This window comes from Panicum virgatum, unplaced genomic scaffold, assembly GCF_016808335.1.
Source record: "Panicum virgatum strain AP13 unplaced genomic scaffold, P.virgatum_v5 scaffold_183, whole genome shotgun sequence".
Classification (NCBI taxonomy): domain Eukaryota; kingdom Viridiplantae; phylum Streptophyta; class Magnoliopsida; order Poales; family Poaceae; genus Panicum; species Panicum virgatum.
Window position 1 is genome coordinate 509,679 of NW_024376262.1, and position 17,244 is coordinate 526,922.

At 46.3% G+C, this 17,244-nt stretch overlaps 1 protein-coding gene across 6 annotated transcripts; it reads right to left on the bottom strand.

The window, feature by feature from the left end:
- Window positions 1-310: 310 nt before the first annotated feature.
- Window positions 311-16,986, bottom strand: LOC120693857 (probable DNA helicase MCM9). 6 transcript variants are annotated; one of them, XM_039977071.1, is made up of 22 exons: window positions 16,700-16,985; window positions 16,516-16,618; window positions 16,333-16,435; window positions 16,077-16,215; window positions 15,414-15,480; window positions 15,054-15,228; window positions 14,600-14,699; window positions 13,962-14,059; window positions 9,236-9,301; window positions 8,356-8,448; window positions 5,469-5,573; window positions 4,770-4,886; window positions 4,598-4,670; window positions 3,679-3,745; window positions 3,507-3,588; window positions 2,444-2,565; window positions 2,228-2,295; window positions 1,907-2,013; window positions 1,788-1,835; window positions 1,547-1,699; window positions 1,093-1,207; window positions 311-714 (listed from the first exon to the last, which is right to left on the bottom strand). In XM_039977071.1, the coding sequence occupies exons 1-21, from the start codon at window positions 16,840-16,842 to the stop codon at window positions 1,149-1,151; spliced, it is 2,088 nt and encodes a 695-aa protein (XP_039833005.1). In that variant the 5' UTR covers window positions 16,843-16,985; the 3' UTR covers window positions 311-714; window positions 1,093-1,148. The 6 variants fall into 6 exon arrangements, with proteins under 6 accessions (XP_039833005.1, XP_039833006.1, XP_039833007.1 ...); XM_039977072.1 differs by having other exon boundaries at window positions 1,037-1,207; XM_039977073.1 differs by lacking the exon at window positions 1,788-1,835 and having other exon boundaries at window positions 16,700-16,986.
- Window positions 16,987-17,244: the final 258 nt, after the last annotated feature.

Genomic DNA, 17,244 nt, shown 5'->3' on the forward strand with positions numbered 1-17,244 from the left:
GCATGAAGCTCCTTGCGGACGTCGCCGTGGCCTCCTCGAGCGTGGCACCCCGGGGGCGGAGCTTGCACCGGCAGTCAAGCAATACAGACACTGCTCCAATCTGCCGTCACCGCTACCATGCCAACCGAAACCCGCATACACAGACTGACTGGCGACCGCCATACTTCCAACTGCTGTTTGCTCCGCATCATTGAAATTCCAGATCCAAGCGTCTTCTCCGCATCGTCAATTGTCTCACCAAACAACCACACGACGATAGACAAAGGAGGACAAACTCATTCAGCGAGTTAAACTTATTTCAATTTGAACAGATAGATCATAGATGTCATAAGATAAAATCCTGAGTGGCGGTACAGGTTACAAAGCCTATCTGATATAGATTGCAAAATTTTATACGAGGTATGTGCACCATGAACTGCAAATATTATAAAGCCCATCCAACCATGAACTGCAAAATGAAAAATGTTACGTGTTACAAAGCCCATATGTATATACACCATGAACTGCAAAGGTAGACCTCATCCAACCAAGACCCTGTATATGAAGTCAACCCGGCATAAACCGAATAGCAGGTAATTGAATCTCAAAGTCACATATAAACCAGTAAATGGTGAAGCATCAATTTGGCAAGAACATCATGGCCTTTCTAGAATTTTGGAAGCAGTTTTTCCAAGTCTTACAGATGATCCACAAGCTTCGAGGATAGATGACCCACTGCACGACATAAAGTTGTAAACATGAATTCATTACTGACATCATTCTTATGGAATCATGTATTTGCAATACTTAATTTAGTAGTCCATTTAAGGAATGCTGATTGTCAATCTAATTATCTTACTCCCTCTGTTACAAATTATATGTGGTTCTGACTTTACCAGATAGGTCATTTTTCTATGCACCTAGATGTACCCTATGTCTAGATACATAGCAAAAATATATACTCAAAGAAGTCAAAACAACTTATAATTTGGAACAGAAGGAGTAGCAATTTTAAATGGCATGCTAAACTGCCAGTACAGATAAGCAGCAAGTTCACCTTAGCATATCACTGTTTTTTTTTTCCTCGAACATGCAAGAGAGCTGCAAGCATACCACTGATTCATTGTGCAGAATAGCACAAGATGCAGCAGCTGATGATTTGTATTGAATTATGGGGAATCTTCAATTAGTCCAAGCTTCTTAAGGATCTCCTTCTCCTGTGTTTTATCTACAACATGTCAAGAAAAACAAAGACACAGGAAAGCTGGTCGATGATTTAATGAATCCAGCTGTATTCATGATGGAAGCATCTCAAGTGGCAAGGATCCAGTTATCTGCAGGACATACATTCTGCAGCAAAATTAACAATTACCGGGGGAGAATAGACGCCTCTAATGTATACCCTTTGCTTCAATGCTTCTACAGGCATGCCGAAGAAATAGACTAGTATTTTTTGTAGATATAAAAATATAACAAAAAAACAGCAAAGAGAATTCAGTTTGAAGTTTTTACTGATGAAATGACTCGAATCCAAATAAGTAGGCTACAAAATCACATGTTAGGATACATTCTTTGTCAGGGTTATCTGTAAAATTTGAGTGCAGAGCATCTCCAACAATGTCCACTATTGGAGATGTTGTCGTGGAGGATTCAATGCACAGTATGGCAGCAATGGCATCAAGTTGTTTAACCTCATTGCTGAACATTAGCCTAGCATGTGCTACAGCAGATAAAATAAACTGTAAGGACAGGGTAAGATAGCAATTGTCAATAGGAGGAAAAGAATCCCAGGAGATAACATGACATGCCTTGTGCAAGCCTTATCAAACTTTCAAGCATGCGTACCGTTGTTCTTGCTGCAACAGAAGCCAATTTTTGAAGAGGCGGGAAACTCTTAAGTTTAGGAATTAATATTTGTTTGGCTAACCTGCATTATGTGTTCCTGATTTTCTCTGAAGCTGATAATAGCTCGAGATAACTCTTTCTGCCTCCTTTGTCAGCACCGGTTTAAACCGCTTTACATAATTGATGTACCTGGAATTTTGATTTACTAAGGTATCATTGTATAGTATTGGCAATGAAAATTTCAGCACTGAACAGCACATTCAGACATTCAACTAAATACAAATGAGGTAAGGATATTAAAATAAAACATAACAAAATAAATTTATTTGTATTGCTGTGCACCAGCCTCTAAGCTCAGCCTTATCATCATGGGAGGTAAACAAGACATGAAAAGGGTCTCCACCTTCTCAACTTGGGGAGCATCCATTTTGCATCAGAAGCATTTGCCTTGTCTTTCTTTTCATCAAAATTCTGCACTTTTTAAAAAATTCACCTCTTAATAGAAATTTTTCGTGTTGATTGTCAATCCACTGGATTATTTGCATGCCTATAGATTAAGAACATTCAAGATGCAGACAGTAGAGTAGGTCCAGTTCAACATAATAACAAGCAAACTTACCTCCTTCAATATATGCGCTGAAACTATTTTATCCCAAGCAGTATTTTGCGTATCCAAGAGAACAAGAACTATATCAAATCTACTCAACAATGGTCCTGAAAGTGTTGTATTCACAGATAAGCCTGAAAGGGGAAAGGAAAGATACAGTGATCAGAATTGACAAGAACATATTTCAAGAAACTGTAGTTTCGGAGACCAGAGATGTGCAAAACCATGGTTTAGAAAAAGATATCCCGGGTGCAGTTACTAACGACCCGTTTGGATGTTGTAGTTTTGAAAAACAAACATGGTAATATGCTATCACTCTAGTTTCAGAGGCCAGATGCGTGGAAAACTGTGGTTTAGAAAAAGAAGCTCTTTAACTTCGAAAGGACTGCCTTGGAAATACTATGGTTCTTAAATTTTGCATCTAAAGCATATTTTGCAGAACTGTAGTATTTTTCTAAAACTCCCAAAAGAGCTTAGTGTTCAAACAAGGCCTAGAACTCCAAAAAATGACAGTTTTAGCAATACCATGGTCTTCAAAACTATAGAATTCATTGCATCCGAACCATAGTCACAAAGTTCCCGGGTCAAGGTACGGGGTACGGTCCTCGCCAGAGGTTTCTATAAGGCAGGAACGAAAATGACCCCGCAATCCTGGGACGGGGATCGACATTCCTAGGTCGAGGAATGATCCGAACACCTCTTACCTTTCCAAAATCAAAGTATTTTACGAGACCGTAGTATCTTTCAATTTTTTTTAAAAAAAAACTTTATTGAAACAACTATCTAAGAACTTAGCAAGGGCCTTTTTAAGCATTGTTTTTTAATCCTTGCTAAACTAGTATTTTTAAGCAGATCGAAAAGGGTTGGGGCCAATTTACAGGTTATGGAAGTCCTCCAGATAAATCTTAAGAAATTAACTAGCCTTGTAATATAATTGTCCAATAACCCTATAAGTCTATAATACTATCATAGTGGAATCGAGAAGTAAATATGCCTGCAACATAGTGCTGATTTCTGACAATGTTCAACTTATGTAAACTAAGCTATATAATTGCTTGATGTGTAAAAGCACTACTTTGATCAGGGTCGTATTTCCCTTTTGGATTAGTGGCACCAAATACAGTAGTCCTTGTACTCAGTGTTGTAACTAGTCCAGCCTGGAAGACAGAAGCAATAACGCTGAGTCAAAAGTGCAAACTAGTATTGCGAACGGTACAGAAACTGGCAAACTTTCAAAGAAACAATACCTTTGCAATACTTATTGTCTGTTGCTCCATGGCTTCATGTATTGTTGTTCTGTCATGCTCTCGCATGCTATTGAGAAGAATGTCAGATTAAGGTGTCATAGACCTCCATGATAATTAGATTATGAAACTATCTTTGCATTAATTTTAGCAAGAATCCAAAAGTGTTACGTAACATGTCACGGCTTATAAAAAGTATGGGTCGGGGTGGCACCAATTGAGGAGAAACTTACCCAACATCGGTTGAGATGGTTTGGACATCTCCAATGGAGACCTCCTGAGGCGCCAGTGCGTGGTGGGTTTCTAAAGCGGATCGATAATGTAAAGAGAGGTAGAGGTAGACCTAAATTGACTTGGGACGAGTCAGTTAAGAGAGACCTTAAGGAGTGGAATATCTCTAAAGAGGTAGCTTCGGAAAGGAGCGCTTGGAGACTAGCTATCAACGTGCCTGAACCGTGACCTTTGTTTGTTTTGGGTTTCATCTCTAGCCTACCCCAACTTGCTTGGGACAAAAGTCTATGTTGTTGTTGTTGTACTCATCAGACCCAGCCCTGGTGCAGGGCCACCAGAGCGCCACCAAGGGGCATATGGTAAAGGGGGCTCAAATCTTGGCAGAGTTTACTCCATTAAAGAGGGTGGTGTTTACTTGTTGAATGCATATGTATACATATCAAACATGTATGTACAAAAAAAACCATGGTTATTGGACATCTATACTAGGCATGTGTATGCACCTTGTACATAGCACTGTTATTGGATATCAAAGCTGCAGAGGCAAGTATTATTAATAATTTTTTTGCACTGTCAGATGATGTCTAACATTGTTTAGGAATTAGAATGTGTTGAATTTCAGATAATCAAAGAGCACTATGATGGCACTAGCCAATGGTATTAAATAAAAAATCTATTGTTGATTGTTAACCTGTCAAATTCATCAATGCAGCATAAACCACCGTCAGCCAGAACAAGAGCACCAGCCTCAAGCATCCACTCTCCTGACATTAGAGCAACACCCCCAAAATAAAATCATTATTAGATTCAGATAAAACAAAAAAACTAAAATACAAAGAATAATGCTATCTCAGACATAGTACCTCCATCCTTGACAGCTGTGACAGTTAACCCAGCACTGGTGCTTCCAAGACCCGTTGTAATCACAGAGCGGTTGCTCAATTTAGCAGCAAACTTCAAAAACTGGGATTTACCAGTACCTGAAATTCAATGGAACATAGTATAGTTGCAATTTTGCCTTTCCTTCCCTAAATAATTTTTTCACTCTGTTTTCAGGAATAGTTAGGGTCAAGGTCTGCCTATATAATTGGCAACCAGCACGCCTCTTGAATTAAGCAATAAATCAATCTACTATCTTATTTTCCTTCAATTTATCATCAATCCTGGGTGTGTGGATCAGAGGATGGTGGATGTGGAAGACAAAACTTCCTTTGAAGATTCAGATTTTTCTGTGGATGCTATGGCACGATAAATTGCAGATGGCTGATCAACTGAGAAAAAGGAATTGCAGATGGCCCAAGGAATGCAAACTCTGAAATGAGCCCCAGAATGCGGATCAATTGTTTTTCAGATGCCCCCTAGCTTCTTTTGTGTGGTGCTGGGTGAGAGATAGCTTGGGGTGGAATTACATTCCTTCGAGTCTCAACGACTTCACAACTCAAATGATCAGGCTTCCAGGGGAAAGGGGGATCTCAACATTGATTTACTTGCTAGCTGGATTGTGTTGGGCGTTATGGCATACCAGAAATGATTGGGTGTTCTCAAATATTTGGATTACTAACCCCAGAACTCTGGCTTACAAAACAATCGGTTTCCTCGAGCTTTGGTGCAAGATGGCGTCGAAGGAGGAGCAAACAAGAACGGAAGAGATGCTGCAGAAGTTGAACCTGGAGTGGTGGAAGATCTTATTAGAGTATATTTGGTAGTTGCAGATATACGTATCGTAGACTGCCATATGTATCCCGGGGAGCCTTGCCCCCAAGTCATGTACTCTCATATATACCGGCCGAGGCCTCAATGCAATACATCCACAACATTATACGCATCTCTTCCCTCCTACATGGTATCACAAGATTAGGGTTACAAGATCCTGACCTAAACCTTCTGCTGCCTCTCGTCGCGCCCCTGCATCCTGCGTGCCGCCGGCTATCTCCCACGGCACCCATCCAGGGCGTCCCCTCCACGGCCTCCTAGCGCGCCCCCGGGGAGGTCGTCCCTGACCCTCCATGGAAGCCATCGCTGACGACCCTGATCCACGCTGCCGTGGTGGCAGCCGCGGTCTCATACGGCGCTTGCGCCTACCCCGTGCTGCCGTGGTGGCAGCAGGGCCCCCACATGGTGTCTTCCCCGTCGTCGACGAGCTCCCCTGGCGGCACCTCCGCTCCGTCCCGTCCCCTTCGTCGCCCCGTCGTCGCTGCACGGGGACCTCCACCGCCGGTCGCGTCACCTGATCCAGCGGGTTCGTCCCCCGTCGCCGCCTGGACCCGTGCCGGTGGCGGAGGGGACATGCGCCGCCCGACCCGGCGGATTCCTCCGTTACCGGCGCAGGGACTCGCGCCACCCGGTGCGGCTCCGCCGCAGCCAGCCGGGACCTGCTCCACCGGATCCCCTGCCGCCGCCGGCCGGGAACCGCGCCACCCGCCCTCAGGAGCTGTCCGTCCTCCACACCGTCATCCACCAGACCCCCCCCCCCGGTCTTCTATTCCTTTCTCCCCCCCCCCTCTCGCGATGTGGTGTGTTCCACCGTGGTGGGCAGATAGGGAAGAGGATAAGGGGGGACGGTTCTGTGCTACGCGCACCCAGGATACTACACGACCTGCTGTTGCATCGTCTTTTCTTTTGCTCGATCACTGATCGAGATTGCGTCGCCCGCCGCCCGTCGACCTCGCGCCTCTACTTCGACGTCAGCGTCAACTTCACCAGCCTCTTCTTTCTCTCCGACCTTCGGCATGGAGAGATGGCCGACACCCTAGGGGGCGTTCTTTGCGCCGCCGCCTACATCCTGCCTCATCCGCACGTCGACCTTCGTCGGCTCGTCGTCACCTCCACCGATCGGGACGCCTTCACCGACGTCGACCACCATCGTCTCGCCTCACGCTACTCGGTCTGATCAGCCGCCGTGCGTGATCCACCCGGCTCCCGTGACGCCCGTCCTCATCGAGCGCACCCCTTCACCGAGTAAGGAGGGCTGCCACTGCATCACCTCGTCGGGTAGCAGCGGTGCCACTCGTGGTCTTCTCCAAGCGTCGCCATCACCCTACTCCAAGCAACAGCAGGCATCGGCATCTTCTACCCCGCCGTTCTTCTGCGCCTACGACCGTCATGGAGGCCTTCTCTGCTGGTCCCACCGGCGACGGCGTCTGATTGTGCTTCCTCCCTTGCACATCCGGTATTGACAACACCGGTGCATGCCCATCGTCCCCGACGCATTCCCGAGCCTGGCAAACCCGAGCATGTGTCTCCCGATGGCCTGACTGCATCGACTTCGGCATCGCACCCTCTATGACTGCCTCGATGTGTCGCCGTCTTCGTCTCCGGCGTCTTCTCCATTACGCCACCACCATGGTGCCTCCTCGTGCACCCGCGGCTTTCATGTGCCGATACCTCGTCTTCGACAACCTCGACAGCTCTACGTCGACCATGGCTATCCTATGCACGGCATTATTAGAGTATGGAGTATTAGAGTATATTTGGTAGTTTAGATATTCATATCATATCCTGCCATATGTATCCCGAGGGATGCCTTACCCCCCAAGTCATGTACTATCGTATATACCGGCCGAGGCCTCAATGCAATACATCCACGACATTATACGCATCTCTTCCCTCCTACATATCTGACCCAGGCGATCGTCATATACAGAGCTGCTGTTTCATCTAATCTAACAATCTATGTTTAGCTGTAGATTTGCTTTTTGAGCTTGGTGGGTAAAAAGGGAGGGTGCTGGTGTCTTTCTATTTTTTGTTGCTCTGTGAGAGGAAGGTTTAGTGATCTTAGCTTTGAAGTTGTGGTGTAATCTGTGCTGCCTCATGGCTTGAGCCCTGATCTGTAAGCTGGCAACCCCAGCAGAACTTCTTTTGCTTTCAATATAAGCAGGACCATGTGTCTTTGGTCTAAATCTTATGTTCCCTCTCTACCCCCATCTCACTGGTGCAGTAGCAGGCTATGGCTCCCCAGCCCTGCTGACAAAATCCAGAAACCTCTCATGAATACCCTCTCCATCCACCCACATACAGACCTAAACATGACACTGACAGTGCTTATTTGTTTTAACTGGCAGTTATTTTTTCTCGAACACATTGCAACTGGCAGTTAAATTTCTTTTCTTCCGATGCCTCTTTTGCATTGCTACAAGGAACCTTAGTCCTTTGTTTTTCTGAGTCAGACCATCGACACCCTAGTCGATTTCGAAATGACATAGGGCAACCACAAAATATTATGGCTGAAGGGGCCAGAGTCCAAATTAGATTCCGACACCCATGGTCATGTCCGTACAATAGTCTCTAGGCGCCTTCATGGATACTCTATTCTGTTTTTTGCACTAGACCTCCTGGCCTCTTCTCTCAAAAGAAGCTCATCCATGCATCATCCCATGGAGAATATTGCTCCTTTTTTTAGGGAGGCAGGGAGAAATTGCTACTTGTCTATACATGTCATGAATACTGTACCTGGATCACCAACAAGAAGCATATGGGGTTCTCCACGAACCTTTGTTCCAGAAGCATCAACATGCTGCACTCCACCAATTAATGTAAGAGCAACTTGAATCATGAAACATTGTGATGTTTTGATAACTTAATTTGACATATAACAAGTTCAAAAATAAATAAGCTAGTGAGTGTTTAGAGAAAAAAATTCTAGACTCGAAACAAGAATTCCCTATAAGCTTATGCTGAGATTTATAATCTAAATTAATGAAATACTTTGGAGCATGAAATAAATATCATATGCTACCAAGCATTGAATATGATATGGCTCTCTCATCCTTCTTTGGACTCAACTTTAATATAGGAAACAAGTTTTTTGGGGTTTCTCAGCCATTTGATATAAATTCAACCAGGTAATTAGGAATATTGAAAATCGAGCACCATCATGCAATCCGCTGTGATGTTTTAAGCATTGGCAATTTACATGAGGTTGAAAACATGATACACATAAAGCAACAGACTGGATGAACTGAAAAAATGAATTATGAGTTTATGAAGGTTTTAGGTACAAGCTTTTCAGTGTTCTGTTGGATAACCATTATGTAATGCAATTCATGTTGTCTAGTTACAACTCGGCAGGCTCAGCTTGACTTGATGCTAAATTACTTTTATAAGTCATACAGAACTATATATGAATGAAATGAGTAAAGTGAATCCTATAGGAAGCAAAAAAAAAAAAGTTGGCTAATCGATTGCCTTATAAGTTATAACACTCGCTACTGCTTTAATGCGTGCATTTTAAGTCCTGAGAGCATATATCAAGGTTAGCTGCACAATTGTACAGCTACTTTACTAGTTATAGTTAATAGTTAGTAAAACTATAAAGCTCAGAGTTGCATACCTGCAAGCTTCACTGTGAATAGCCCAAAAATTTGAGGACAGATGCCTTCCAAGATAAAGTTTCTTCCTGTATACAACAGAAAAGGAATAAGATATCGTGTGCCATCAATATCATCCTCAGGACTGGGCTGCACTGGTAGTTTGCTGCCCCACTGCAGGGGTGCAGCTGATCACGTGTGACCCACATGCCATTGCCATCTCAGCAACGTGGGGCTACTAAGGGTAGGAACAATGGTCACCACTACACAACTCAAGCATGGCTGATCACATGTCTTGAAACTTGAAAGGCGAATGAAGAGAAGCTGTTAATGCAGCAGTAATGTTGACCTAACATTACAGTTGAGGCACTGTTGCAGGCTTGCAGCAGCCATGTTAACTGAATTTCACTTGGCTGCTGCTGCAGCAGCAACATACATATTACACATTAGGTAAAGAAAATAGGCATATTGGTTTAGAGATATTTTCTTCAGAGACAAACCCATCAATGAAATAAGGTGTACCTGGCTGGCTGTTATCCCCTCCCACTATAACACCTGGGTTTTATGGTCAGGTTGGTTAGGTGGGGCGTTCTAACTTGGTATCAGAGCCGAGGTTCTGGGTTCGATCCCTCCCGGCCACGCATTTCCGCTGCGCGATTTCCCTGGCTGCGTTCGCTGAGACCGAAGTGCTGAGACCGGACAGGTGGCACAGCCCCGCGGCTCGCCCGGCTCGCACGCAGTAGGGGAAATGTTGGACTGAGGATAAAAGCCCCCACCCCTCCCACTATAACCTGGGTTTTATGGTCGGGTGGGCTAGGTGGGGCGCGCTAACATGGTACCAGAGCCGAGGTCTCGGGTTCGAACCCACCCGGCCACGCATTTCCGCTGCGCGATTTCCCCTGCGCCTCTCGTGTGCCGAGACCTGCTGCGGGCTACGCCGGGCTCGCACGCCGTAGGGGGAATGATTGACTATGGATAAAAGTCCCCACCCCTCCCACTATAACACCTGGGTTTTATGGTCGGGTTGGCTAGGTGGGGCGCTCTAACTTGGTACCAGAGCCGAGGTCCTGGGTTCGATCCCTCCCGGCCACGCATTTCCGCTGCGCGATTTCCCTGGCTGCGTTCGCTGAGACCGAAGTGCTGAGACCGGACAGGTGGCACAGCCCCGCGGCTCGCCCGGCTCGAACGCAGTAGGGGGAATATTGGACTGAGGATAAAAGCCCCCACCCCTCCCACTATAACACCTGGGTTTTATGGTCGGGTTGGCTAGGTGGGGCGTTCTAACTGTTATCATTAAGGAAAGAGTGATTAGTCTTTTCGCACCCAAATTTTCTAATTGCCCCAATGTACAGTCCCATCTCACTCCTAAAGTCCCTTCCCTTTCATCTGTCAATCGCTCCAACCCCTAAACTACAATATTTATCCCCAGCCTAAGATAACAGCCTCACAAAAAGGAGTGCAACGAAAGAGTAAATCTCATTAGCAGTCACCAAACTTGATGTGCAAACAGGTCACCGTTCTTTGGAATTGGATTAATTCATCACTGAACTTTCTAATGGGTTGTCTAAGCCTCTCAGATCACCGATGTGCCAACCCATCTATTACATGCTAACATGGACACTATACACACAAGAGAATGTGATGTCGCGCTGCACATCTTGTGACAGTGCTCCACCCAGTTCATATAAAAAACTTGACCTGCACGGGGAAAGACCGCCCCCACGGCATTGTATTAAGAAGTGTTAGAGTATATTGGGATATCTCCAGATATGGTAGATTAGGATTGTGTATCCCGACTTGCCTTATCTCTAAGGGAGGCTTCTTGTCCTCTAAGCAATGTACTCCTATATAATCCGCCCATGAGGCTCAAGCTAATACAATCATCCATCCATTACACCAATTCTATTCCTCCTATATGGTATCACGAGTTTAGGTTCCAACCCTAGGCCTCAAACCCTAGTTTTGCGCTGCTCGCGCCGCCTGCGCCCCTTCTCTTGCACCGCCGGCGCTCCTGGTCGTAACAACGCGCATCCAGCGCGCCCCCGCGACGATCCGCTAGCGCCCCCCCCCCCCCCCCCGGAGATGTCGATCTCCGCCGGGGGGCACGCCCTCCACCACCTCCCCGGCGGGATCCGGTCCGCCCCGGCCTGGGCTCACCGCTCCTCCTCCCACCGGCCCTCTGTCTCCCTCTCACACTTGCGTGCACGTGTTGAAGAGGAGAGATAAGGGCTAACGGGACTTCTACTCCGCGCACCCAAGGATTCCTACACGAGATGCTGCTGCTGTATCTTTTTTGGTTTACTCGATCACTGATCGAGATTGAGTCGTCCATCGCCCGTCGACCTTGTGCCTCTACTTCGACGCCGGCACGACTTCACCGGCCTCATCTTCGACATGCGGCTTGGCGACATGGACAGGTGCCCTAGGGGACGCCCGTCTGCACCGCCCACCTCGCCTCTTCGTCGCGCGCGTCGTTCTCCGCCGGCTCGTCGTCGCCTCCACCGATCGGGACACCTCCGCAAGCTTCGCCCATCATCCTCTCGTCTCGCGCATACTTGGCCTGATCAACCGACGTGCGCGATCCACCTGGCTCCCGTGACGTCCGTCCTCGTACTGCGCACCGCTTCCCCGAGTATGGAGGGCTGCCCCTACTTCGCCTCTTCGGGCAGCTGCGGCACCACCCGTGGTCCCCTTCGCCATTGCATCCTCGCCGCCGCCGACCACGTCCACGACCTCGTCGTCGACTACATGTCGCTGCGCGCCGCGCATGGTCTTCGTCAAGCTGTTCGAGTTCTTCGTCGTCTTCTACGACCGCCGCCGCCGCGACCACTATGCCAAGCTAGCTGGCCTTTGGACTAGTGCTTGGATGCTCTATCTCTACGCTTCGTCCAGCACGACCTCGTCGCCACCACCATCGTCTCTACTTTGCCTACTTCGTCTACTCCGACAACCGCAGGCTGCTTCGGCTTCTTCTCCCTCGCCGCCCTGCACCGCAACTGTCGTCGAGACCTCCTCTGCTAGTCCCCTACATTCTGCGACTTGGTTGTGCTCTCTTCCTTGTACGTCCGGTATTGGCAACACCGGCGCGTGCCTTCGTCCCCGACGCGCTACTGGGTCTGGCAAACCCAGTACTCGCCTCGGCCTTGGCGGTTTGACGGCGTCATCCTCGCTTCGTCCTCGACGCATCACCGTCTTCGTCTACGGCGCTTCCGTGCGGCTACCCTCTGCATCGGCTACCTCGACAACTACGTTGACCACGGCTACCCTACGTATGGCATCCTCGACCATGGCTATTCACCCTCCAGCTCGGCTACCTCGACATCAGGCACAAAGGGCTACCTCCTTACTTGAGCAATCTCCAGCCTCAGCATCCGCGACACATCGGCCGCTACGACTGCGGGCAGCTCGTTGGCTTTCAACCTTCGGCTTCTTCTCCTTCTCCAGTCTCACCGTCTGCGCCGCTCCCGCTGTGACTGCGGGGGGATGTTATTGTATATTGGGATATCTCCAGATATGGTAGATTAGGATTGTGTATCCCGACTTGCCTTATCTCTAAGGGAGGCTTCTTGCCCCCTAAGCAATGTACTCCTATATAATCCGCCCATGAGGCTCAAGCTAATACAATCATCCATCCATTACACCAATTATATTCCTCCTACAAGAAGACCTTCTCACACAGGTCAAGAAAACCCCCGAACCCCTATCCCCACCCATACATAGTGGCCCGTCGCCTTGTGAGTTAGGCCGGACCCCAAACTATGCTTTGGAAATGGGAACAGACGAGGGGATTTTTTTGTGCAAAGCGGGAGTCGAACTCCCGACCTGGAGGTTCCCATCTTGGACATCTACCAGCCGGGCTAAAGCCCCTTTGCCCACCCAGTTCATATTGTGCAGCCACCTGGTCCTTGTCAGGATGCTACCTGGTGCAGTGCATGAAGATGAGTAGATGACACTGTGCTTGTACATTGACTAAAACCTATGACTGAACACTGGTTGGATAAAGAAATCAATCTTAATGCCAAGAGAAATCAATCTCCTCTCCCATTTGCACGCCAGCAGGAACTGTGTGATGGTCTTCTGTTCTTATTCTATGTTCACAAACCATCTATAGTTAGTTCGGACAGCAGAACTCAAAACCCACAGGATTTGCAACCTACAGCCAGCATACACCAGCGGGGTCCACCCAAGCCATGCAACGATCCATGATGGCACACTGTCACCTCCATGTGGGCGCGCTCCTGAACCAAATCAGTTTCATGGTGTCTCCAGAATTAATCTACACAGGCACACACTCGTCCCAGTGTTCCTTGGGTGAGTCACCAATCACCAAAGCTCTCGCAACGCCCTAGTCGTAAAAGCCCTAATGTCTGATAGTTATAACTTGATCAGAATGCAGGGGGTTCAATGCAGAGATCATAAACTATTGTCCCACCACTTTAATGTGAACCCATTACCAAGGTTGCATTAAATGTGGCCTCCATGTGACCTAGGCCCTAGGGTGATCCACTTAATAAGTTCCATGATGGACGGTCCCATTTTCAAGTTCAGTGACCTATTTACACACAGTGGACAAGTTCGGTGTCCTCCGATCAGGATTTTTACAGCTATCATTGATAGGAGTGAGCTTTCCACCAGAAGATTCTCAATTCACAAAGTAATTGGAAAATGCAATGCATTGTATATGCTTAAAGGGTAGAACATTGGTGCTTAGGCCAGTCCTGAAAACACTAAGAACCAGAACTTAAGCACCTTTTAGTGGAGTAAGCCTGTATTCTTCCCAGAAATGCTTAAACTCCTCTTCAGTTTCCACAGGAATGTCTATATCAGATTTCAGCTCATTTGTTCTCCTGCATGCAAATAGTCATCCATAAACATAAGAATGAATCATGAATGACAGTAACTAAAATTGTTCAAACTTGAAGATCCAGAAACCACAAACCATTGGACAAACAAAAATAGCTGCCAACTTCTAAGTCTAAACATATGGCTACCTCTAATGACATCAGATTCTGATCTGACTACTTCAGTAGATGATAAAAGAAAACTACAGTGCAGTGACTGAAGTAAAACTAGTGAATGAATCAACTTATAGACTGTAGACAAAGGCTTCTGTTTACTTGGCTGCATACGGACCAGATATAGGAAAATAAGAATAAATTTCAGCTATAATCAACATGATAGAGCTTTGCTGGTATCACAGGATTGATCTAAGTGCATGAACAAGCCCCTCCAAGATTCTTAGCGAGCATACTATGCAATAAAATAATTTAAAGAACAAGAAATTTAGCTAATTGCATAGCTAAAAAGATGATTACAGCTCTAGTGCTCAAGAGATTCAAAATTAGTAGAACTGAAGCTTGCTGAATGATCAAATTATATCAAATTACCTCACATAATTGGCAAGCAGCATAGGATCAAGGTTGCATCGCACATCCTTAATATCATGAGACCATTTGGCAGATAATATGCCCGTAATAATAACATCATCTGAAGAAAGAACAAACACAGCTGAATATAATAGAACAGCAAGTTAAACCAACAAGACAACAATGGATGACTATTAACATGCAACTCATGCAAATGAATAAAACATATTCCTTGCTTGACTTTTCATCTTGGAAATAACAAGAAATCAACATTAAAATGTTATAAAGTAAACTGGTCAAGCTGCTCCCAGAAATATCAAGGGTTCGACTTTTTCAAGCTCAGAATACAACTGGGAATTTCAAAATGTTTTTTAAAAAAAGGAATGCAGGATAACGACAGAGGACATGTGGGGCAAAAGATTAGTATTAGTAGTTCCACATAATCTTGTGGATAAAGCACAAAGATGCTGCTTACCTCCAGGTTTAATGCTATCAACAAGATCATCCATCAAAATTACCGGCATCGAACGGGGTATAGATCCAACACCCAAAAGTTGTACGTTTTCTTGAATTTTGATTTCTTGGTAATCACGGCAAATTGTAGAACCTTCTACGGACTGGAAAGAAGCACTTCCACAGCCTCTTGAACTCTAGATGGACAGCAAAATTATCAGTAGCAACTTCCACAGCAGTTCAAGCAAAGGTTTAGCCAATTACAAAATGTAAAAGGCAAGAAAATAAGTACATCTATCATGGGCAAGTGTTCACCAAATGTTGAAAAATATATGCAGAACCAGGGTAAAACAACACCAAATCTACTAAGCAACTCAAATACCTTTGATGGGCACAATGCAGGAAGGTTTATGCGATTCCCAGCCTCCAGTTCAGGACGAACCGTGAAACTGTTCGTGGTACAGAAAACTATAAATTGTCTGTCCAGTGTATGAATGTATGGTCATAATGTTCAACAATACTTCTATGGAGAAATGATGAGGTCATGATTATTTTTTCGTTATATGTCAACTAACAAAATTATCGTCTGGCAGTTTATCTGAACTTTCGGGGCAATCAACAAACTGTTTTGAACTCTTAATGAATCTCACCAAATAGTGCTAAGCCTGCATAATGCTTTAAAGATGGCACGCTTCTCAAACAATCATACTGTATCCCCTTGTGGGAGATGCTTAAGAAATGAAGAATGCAGAGTGACTCAACTTGCTCAGGGCGCTTTTGGCTTAGAGGTTTAAGTAACCGAAATAGGATAGTGTTACCAACAATGTAATAGAAGATGAAATAATCTTGCCAGCTCTAATAGAAATATGAGACTCTACTTTAGTTTTTGGAAGTATTTCTCTCTCCTTTTTAAGTGGAGAACCAGCTTAATCAGTATGCCACCATCAGAAATAACAGAACTGCACTGATACAGAATTCACGTTGATGCTTCACCAGCTCATACTAGTGCACATACTACACGAGTTCTGAAATATGCATCACAAACCTGTGCTGGCACTTCCTGCACATGTAGTCCCTTTCGTACTCAATCATCTTGACTCCGCCTGATCTTATCACAGTTCCCTTCAGAGTAATCAATTTCCTCATGTGATTCGCCCTCACCTTTCCAATACTCGGGGACGCCTCTGCAAAACACCTCCATCACCACCAAATCACGATTCTGGTGGGATGATCCGCCAAATGACGCGACCAAATCACCACACAGGCATTCGAACGAGCACAGGAGCCGCACAGGTACGCACCAGGGAATTCTAGCGGTGATCCAGAGACGTCGATGCGTACGCGCACGGGCTTCTTCTTCCGTACCGCGTCTTTCAAATCACCCAATTCCTCGAGCATCGCATCCTGCAAGGCGGAGGTTTACGAATTGAGTGGGGGATGGGCATGCAGTAGGAGGTGGACGTACGCCCGGCGGGTTCGCTGACCTTGACCCGTTTAGCGGCCTTGTCGAGGAAGGGAAGGTACTCGCCGGGACAGGAGTAGAGTTTCCCGGCGAACTCGGGGTCGAAGTCCATAAGTTTCGCGAATCTGCGAGAGGAGATGGGGTTAGGGTTCGGAGGAGGAGGAGGAGGAGGAGGACGGGAGGAGCGGGTCGGGAGGAGGACGCACTCAATAACGAGCGGCAAATGGAGCTTCGAGGGATCGTCGTCGAGTAGGATGCTGTGAATGCTGTCGGAATAGGTTTCGTGGAGGAAGCCCGCAAGCGCAATCAGCTGGGCATCCTCCTCCTTTTTCTTCTTCTCCTCCGACATTTGGGCGGCGCCGCGGCGGTGGGGATTTGGGCGGGAAACGGCGGAGCGGAGGCGGCGGTGATGGTCGGGGTATTCAGGTCGTCAGACTTTGGAGTTTGGAGCGGCTCAATTTTTCTCTTTCCCCCGATTTTTTTGCTCTGCAAAGAGACACAGAGAGAAGTACTGGTAGCGGCTCTATAGTGGGCTTGCGAAAATATGAGGGCCTTTGGCGAATAGACTGTGGTCTGTGGGCCAAGCTCTGTGGGCTCTGAGATTTTTAGAAATCTGCACTTGCTGTTTGGGCTTTATTTGTCTTTTACCTAGTTTTACGTAGAACTTCTTTTACACTATTGACCAACGGGACCTCCCATATATCTTGGGAAAAAGATAGTTAAGTAACTCATCTATAAAGTCCACTAAAAC